At 56.2% G+C, this 7,384-nt stretch overlaps 2 protein-coding genes across 2 annotated transcripts in view; one reads left to right on the top strand and one right to left on the bottom strand.

Annotated features, from left to right (window-relative positions):
* The first annotated feature begins 79 nt into the window (after positions 1-79).
* MRPL45 (mitochondrial ribosomal protein L45) lies at positions 80-3,460 on the top strand. The gene is made up of 6 exons (XM_029965852.1): positions 80-197; positions 386-484; positions 1,102-1,150; positions 1,626-1,775; positions 2,333-2,506; positions 2,995-3,460. Exons 1-6 carry the CDS (start codon positions 88-90, stop codon positions 3,052-3,054), a joined length of 642 nt encoding a protein of 213 aa, XP_029821712.1. The 5' UTR covers positions 80-87; the 3' UTR covers positions 3,055-3,460.
* Positions 3,461-5,069: 1,609 nt separating this feature from the next.
* The window catches only part of LOC103754795 (probable G-protein coupled receptor 179), a gene marked incomplete at its 5' end in the record, with an annotated part of 7,680 nt that continues 5,365 nt past the window's right edge, over positions 5,070-7,384 (bottom strand). Inside the window, 2 exons of the mRNA XM_029965862.1 lie at positions 5,070-5,947; positions 6,098-7,266. Coding sequence (XP_029821722.1) covers positions 5,213-5,947; positions 6,098-7,266 — 1,904 coding nt within the window. The remainder of the gene's footprint in view (positions 5,948-6,097; positions 7,267-7,384) is intronic.

Below are 7,384 nucleotides of genomic sequence, written 5' to 3'. Positions count from 1 at the left end.
CAAATATCATCACCTGCTTCTTTGATTCCTTAATTTTGCTGGTTCTGAGCCCCCTCCTGACCTTTTCTCCCTCTCCCAGCTGACATCATGGATCCATATGTCCCTCCCGAGGGCGATGCCCGCCTGTCCACCCTGTCCAAGGAGGGGCTGAAGCAGAAGATGGATAAGCTGAAGCAGACAGCGGCCTCCCAGCTGGCGTGAGTGCCTCCTCAGTCATTAATGAGCTTAATTCTGTGCTGCAGGAGCTTTGCTGGGTCTGTGTTGTGGCAGAACTGGTGTCTTCTGTCTGTCTCTGTGAGATACTGGGGGGTTGAGAGGCTGCCATCACCCAAAACACCTGGGACAGCTCCAACCTGTTCCTTCCTTCCTTTTCCTGTCTTTTCAGCCTGAGGAAGATCAAAGATCACGACCCGGATTTCAGCACTAAAACCTTCCCAGAGAAGGCTCAGGAGATATTTATCGAGGCTCACAATTCCCTGGCAAAGTAAGACCCTTCCCTGGCTGGTGTGGGGTTTGTAGGACCTGCCTCTCTTTGCTGACATGCTCTGCTTTTCATGGAATCGTGGAAAGGTGGAATGGTTTGGGTTGGGAGGGGCCTTAAAGCTCATCCAGTTCCACCCTCCTAGGATTAGAAAGACAAGGAGGGATTCCCAGGGTGGCTGCCCCATCCCTGTGGGAGCGTCCAAGGCCAGGTTGGAGCAACCTGGTTTAGTGGAAGGTGTCCCTGCCCAAGGCAGGGGTGGAATTGGATAATCTTATAAAGTCCTTTCCAACCCAAACCGTTCCGTGGTTCCATGAAATGACACTCCACTGGCTGGCTCTGCTCTCCAGTGACAGATTTCAAACCTGCCTCGCTCTTGGTTCCAGCTCCAAACATCCCTAAAACATTTGGGTCAGAACTGGCTCCCCTGTTCCTGTGCCCTTTCCCTGGAGCTGTGTCAGCTCAGCTCAACCTTCGTGCCCTCCTTCCATTTCATTTGTCACGGCTGAGAATTTGGCTTTTCCTGTTTTGCCAGGAGCCTGTGTGTCTCCTGGAAAGGCAGGGATTTGTGGGGAAGCCTCTTTGTTGTGCCCAAGTAACGGAGTGTGTTTGCTTTGCAGCTTCAACAAGCAGAAACTTCACTCCCTGGTGACCGAGCGCTGCTACCCCGTGAGTGTCTGCCTGCAAAACAGTGTGGAATCATGGAATATCCTGAGTGGGAAGGGACCCACAAGCATCAAAGTCCAACCCCTGGCCCTGCACAGACACCCCAGCAATCCCACCCTGTCCCAAACACTCCCTGAGCTCTGGCAGCCTTGGGGTTGTGACCAAACCCTGGGGAGCCTGTTCAGTGCCAGCCACCCTCTGGGGGAAGAACCTTTTCCCAAAATCCAGCCTAAACTTCCCCTAACACAGCTCCTGCTGTTCCCTGGGTCTTGTCACTGATCACAGAGAGCAGAGGTCAGTGCCTTGACCTCTTCCATGGCTTTTAAAACTCTCTAAACCTGATCATGTCTCATTTTTCCTGGCTGCAGCAAAGAGCTGGGAGGGAAACCCCTGATGACTAAACACCCTGCTGGATGCAGCACTTTTCTTGTTGTGTTCTCATCCGAGTCGAGCTGCTGCTTGTTTTTACCCCTTGCAGGACATGGTCCGTGGGAACAGGTACAAGACCATCAGGTGGAGGTTTGTGGAGTCCCTGGAGCCCCCCAGGGTGGTCCATGTCCGCTGTGACAGCCTCGTGAACAGGGGCAACCTCTATGGGCAGGTGACAGTGAGGATGCACACCCGGCAGGTACAGCCCTGAGCCCCTGCTCTCCTTGGAATCAGGGAATGGGTCGGGCTGGGAGGACCTTGGGGATCGTCCAGTTCCACCCAGGAACACCTTCCACCAGCCCAGGTTGCTCCAGCCTGGCCTTGGACACTTCCAGGGTTGGGGCAGCCACAGCTTCTCTGGGAAAGCCATCCCAGCCCCTCCCCACCCTCACGGGGAAGAATTCCTCCCCAATATCCAATATAAATCTCCCTTTTTTAGTTTAGAGCCATTGCCCCTTGTCCTGTCACTCCAGGCCCTTGGGAATAGTCTCTCTCCATCGTTCCTGTCGCTCCCTTCAGGTCCTGGAAGGCCACAGTGAGGTCACTGCAAAGCCTTCTCTTCTCCAGGCTCAGCAATCCCAATTCCCTCGGCCTTTCCATGCAGGAAAGGTGCCCCATCCCTCTGATCACTTGATCACAGAGAATCCCACGCTGGTTTGGGTTGGAAGGGACCTCAAAGCCCATCCAGTACCACCTTCCACTGGCCCAGGTCACTCCAAGCCCCTCCCAACCTGGTTTTTTGGCCTGTTTTTACAGATTTTGGCCATCTACGACCGCTTTGGGCGGCTCATGTACGGTGGGGAGGAGGTGCCCAAGGATGTTTTGGAGTATGTGGTGTTTGAGAGGTACCTGGTGAACCCCTATGGCTCGTGGAGGATGCACGGGAAGATCATCCCAGAGTGGGCCCCTCCAAAGGATCCCATTGTCAAGGTAATCCCAGCAGGAAAAGGCACCAGCGTGGCTGGGAAATGCAGGTTCCTGGTTGAACAGGGATGAAGACAAAGCTGAGCTCCCTGTGAGGGGAGGGTGGGGGGTTGATCCACGAGCAGAGCTGTTTGTTGTCGTGGTGTTGTCACCTGGAGCACCTGGAAGCTGGAACAGGAGGCTGAGGGCAGGTGTGGGATCATTTAGGGGGGTTGTTTCTCCCTGGGCCTGACCTGGCAAAGTGCTGCAGGGGCTCTGTCTCCCTGTGTTACTAAAAACAGATCCCAGAGGAAGGAGGTGAGAATTCCAGTGTGGTACAAGGCCTGTCATCCCACCCTATTCCCCCCTTGCGTTTTCCCTGTTTTCCCTCCATCCAATCCCCCCTTTCCACAACCCTCTGCTCCCCTTCCTTCCTCTCTGCAAGGTGAGGAATCCCCAGTGCAGCAGTTCAGAGCTGCTCTGCCTCCTGCTGATCCTGTTCCTTGCTCTTGCAGACGGTGATGATTCCTGGCCCCAGCCTGGATCCCTCACAGGAGTATGAAGAAGTGAAGTAGGAAGTTCTGGAGCCTGCACAGGGACAGCAGTGCCAGCAGCCTGGGAGGGAGGCAGGGCTGGGAATGGTTGGATGTGGCTGTGCCTGCCCTGGGAGCAGCCAGCAAACAAAGTGGCTTCAGAAATGGACTCCAGTCACCCCAAATCTGTCCTTAAAGGAGCGAGAGGGGCTCGGGAGAGGGATTTGAATGAGCCCTGAGAAGGGCTTTACTCTGTCCAAGGACTCTGTGTGCTGCAGCTTCACCCCCCCTGTGTTTGTCCTCAGGGCCATTCTCTGTCCTGGACTTCCATTGTGAGAGCCCTTGGCTCTTGGAGAGCCCTTGGAAGTGTGTCCAGACGTGGGATATTTGTCACTTCCATGGGAAGTGTCACAGACCTGCTGGTCACTCATTAAAACTTCCACCAGTAGTTGCTGGCACATTGTTTTCCCATTCCCCCTCCCTTTTCCTACTGATTCCCAACCTCCTTTTTTTTAATTTTTTTTCCAAACAAAAAACCAGGGAAAAGCAGCAAGAACACTTTAAATCCAATTCTGGGGAGGGGGGTGCTGGGACTGGACTCCTGCTGAGTGGGAGTTTCCCCAAGGGGCTGCAGCACAGCACTGATAATTCAATTTAATGTCATTTTTGGCTCCTTGCAGGGTCAACCTTTCCCAGGGTGGGGGTTTGGTGTTGGTGGCAGAGCTCGTGGGTTCTGTGTTGTCAGTGGGGGACTGGCACCATCCTGTGGACACCCTGACATTTTGCATCAGTGCCTGGTTGTGCAGGATGGGTTGGGAAAACACCTCCCCAGAGGTTCCCTTTCTCCAGGGCTGGGAATTAACCTTCTCCCTGGGAATTAACCTTCTCCCTGCTCTGCTCTGCTCAGCCAAGTCCCTCAAGAGCCAAATGCTCACTAGTCACCCAGTAACAAAGCACTTGCTTCTTCAGCCCTGTCTTGCTTTTCACATCAGCCATTTCCAGAGCACTTTTATTTCATCCCTGAGAGTTCAGGGCGTTTTTATTTCTGCTTTGAAAGAGATTTTGCAGAGCTGTTAGAGGAAAAAAAAAAGAAAAAAGGAGTTGTGGCTCCTCGTGCTCGCGGCGTTTTCAGCGGGTTTTTTTTCGTGAATGATGTTCTTTTGGAAGGGCAGAACATCATCTTTCTGCTGCCTTGGGAGAGGAGCCAGCCACGGAATCCCTTTCATGTCTTTTGGAAGCCAGAGGGGTGTCACAATCTGTCTGTTCCTGAAAGGACTTTCTAAATGGAGCCTCTGCCTCCGCCTCGCTCGGGGAGCCGGGGAGGCCCTCGGGGCTCTGGAGTGTGGGAGCTGAGCCAGGGGCAAAAATAACTCCCTGGGAGCTGCTGGTTGTGTGTGCTGGGACAGGTGGGGGGGTGACTCCTCAACCCAGACCTGCTCAGGGGTGAGAGAACTGGGATTGTTCAGCCTGGAAAAGGGGAAACTTCGGGGTGAGCTGATTGTGACCTGAAGGAGCTCCAGGAGAGATGGGGAGAGAGTGTTCCCAAGTGCCAGGGCAAGGGGGATGGCTTCACACCCACAGGCAGGGTTAGGTGGGGGATTGGGAAGCAATTCTTCCCTGGGAGGGTGGGCAGGGACTGGGATGGCTTTCCCAGAGAAGCTGGGGCTGCCCCTGGATCCCTGGAAGTGTCCAAGGCCAGGTTGGAGCAACCTGGGCCAGCGGGAAGTGTCCCTGCCCATGGCAGGGAGTGGAAGGAGATGGTGTTAAAGATCCCCTCCAAACTGTTCTGGGACTCTGTGAGGTTCTCCAGCTCTGGCTCTGAATGAAAAGGGTTGTTTTTTTGTGGAATGTCTGCCTTTTGGGGGAGAATGGCCTTCCCATGGCCTTTCCTTCCAGCTGAGCAGCCCGTGGCTCCCCATCTCTCCTCTCCAGCCTCTGCAGCTCAAGCACCTCATTCCTGGGTTCCCTCCACAGCCCCTTCCTGAGGGATCTCTCAGCTCTTCCCCACCCCCACAAATGAGCCTCTCAGCCCACACTCTGTAACAACACCCTTTATTTGCTGTATTTACACGTCCTGACGTTGGTGTTGGACCAGCAAAGACCTCGGGCCAAGCATGGGGGCTCTGCAGGTGGGAGCAGCCTCCAGCCCCAGCCTTTCCCTCCCCAAAAACCACATCTGCACTGGGATTTAGGGATGGGGCTACTGGTGATCCCACGGGCACACCTCGGGCTGGGTTTCCCTCTCACCCCCCTCCCCATCCCGGGGGGTCCCCCTGGCTCTGCCCTGGCCGTGGTGGGTCGGGGTGGGATCCACACTCTCCTCCTCCCAGGGACACACCTCCGAGCTTTTCCTTGTGTCTGTGCTGGGCTTGGCAGGTGTTGATGGAGCCTCTTCTGCTTCCCAGGGACAAACCTCAGCCAGGCCAGTGCCAGGGCTGGGGCTGCTGCCCGTCCCTGGGGGCTGGATGCCGGGCAGGAGCCGGCACAGGGGCTTGTGCTTGGCCTCCCCATCAGAGCTGCCCTTGGATTTTTCCAGCAGGGCAGTTGGAGACCCAGCACTGGCTCCTGCCACCGGCTTTGGCTTTCCCATCCCAGGCTGGGATGTTCTGTCAGCTCCCCGTGGGTGCACACCTGCTTTGGAGCTTTCCTTCTCCCACCCCGTGGGCTCTGCTGCTTCCCAGGGGCAGATTTCGGATTTCCTGCTCTCCGTGCTGTCGGATTTCTTGGATGGCTCCTTCTCCATTGCAGTTTTCAGGGAGAGATCCTCCGTGTCCATGCTCTCCCAGGGACAGACGGACTCACGGTCTCTGCTCCCCTTCTCCACAGGTTTGGAGGACTTTGGTGGGACTCTGTCCTTCCCTGGGGCTGCTCCTTTGTCCAGCTGAGCTTCAGCCCCCTCCCAGGGACAGATTTCTGCTCTGTCACTGGATTTGGGCTCCTGACCCTCCCAAGGGCAGATCTCTGCCTTCAGGCTCTCTGTGCTCTGGGATTTCTTGGAAGGTTCTGTGCTCCCTGCACGGGCTTTGCCCAGGGGCTGCTCCATGCTCTCCCAGGGACAGATTTCAGCTTTGTCACTGGATTTGACCTCCTGACCCTCCCAAGGACAGATCTCTGCCTTCAGGCTCTCCACGCTCTGGGATTTCCCCGAAGCTGACTTGGGCAGCCCCGTGCCCATGACATGGGATGTTCCTGAGGGTTCCTGTGTGCCCAGGCTCTCCCAGGGACACACAGCCTCCCTGTCCCTGCTGCCCTTCCCTGGGGATCTCTCCGGGCTGGCCAGCGCTGCCTGGCGCGTGATGCGCTTGTCCCCCCTGGAGCCCCCCTGGGAACCCTGCTTTGCCTTTGGCTGCTGGGAGGGAGGTTCAACCCCTTCCCAGGGACAGATTTCAGCTTTGTCACTGGATTTGGGCTCCTGATCCTCCCAAGGACAGATCTCTGCCTTCAGGCTCTCCGTGCTCTGGGATTTCTTGGAAGGTTCTGTGCTCCCTGCACGGGCTTTGCCCAGGGGCTGCTCCGTGCTCTCCCAGGGACAGATTTCAGCTTTGTCACTGGATTTGGGCTCCTGATCCTCCCAGGGACAGATCTCTACTGATTTCTTTGATGGCTCTCTGCTCCCAGTGTGGGGTTTGGCCTGTGGCTGCTCCATGTCCAGGCTCTCCCAGGGACAGACGGACTCACGGTCTCTCTTTGCTTTCTCCTCCTTTCCAGATGCACCAACTCCAGTTTCTTTCAGGAGACCTTGACTTGCAGAAGGGCTTTTGCTCACAGTGGATGGTCTGAGTTTCTCTTTACCTGATGGAGGTTCAGCCCCTTCCCAGGGACAGACGTTGGCTTTGTCACTGGATTTGGGCTCCTGAGCCTCCCAAGGACAGATCTCTGCCTTCAGGCTCTCTGTGCTCTGGGATTTCCCCGAAGGTGATTTGGGCAGAGCTGTGCTCCTGGCAGGGGGTTGTTCCGGGGGCTTCTCGGTGCCCAGGCTCTCCCAGGGACAGATCTCCTCCTTTATGCTCTCCATACTCTGGGATTTCTTGGACTCAGCTTTTTCCAGGCTTTTCCTGACGAGCTCTGCAAACATCCCGGTGTCCCCGCGCTGTTCCCGGCGGCCGCCCGGCCTTGCTTTAGTATCTCCCACTCCTCTGGATCCTGGCTTGCCTTCCCTTTTGGAGGTGTCCTGCCTCAATCCCTCCTTCCCTGCTGGAGCTGCAACCTCTTCCCAGGGGCAGATTTCTGTTCTAGGACGTGGCTCATCCTCCACTTCCCATGGACAGATGGTGGCCTTTTTGCTGTCCACGGATCCAGCTTGCTGGGATGAAGGTTTGGGCACACTCCCAGCTTTCCCCGCTGCATCCCAGGCTCTGGCAGTGCCCCGGCT

Source organism: Manacus vitellinus, unplaced genomic scaffold (genome assembly GCF_001715985.3).
Source record: "Manacus vitellinus isolate BGI_N305 unplaced genomic scaffold, ASM171598v3 scaffold_120_pilon, whole genome shotgun sequence".
NCBI classification, from domain to species: Eukaryota; Metazoa; Chordata; class Aves; order Passeriformes; family Pipridae; genus Manacus; species Manacus vitellinus.
This window is presented reverse-complemented; position numbering and strand designations above follow the sequence as displayed.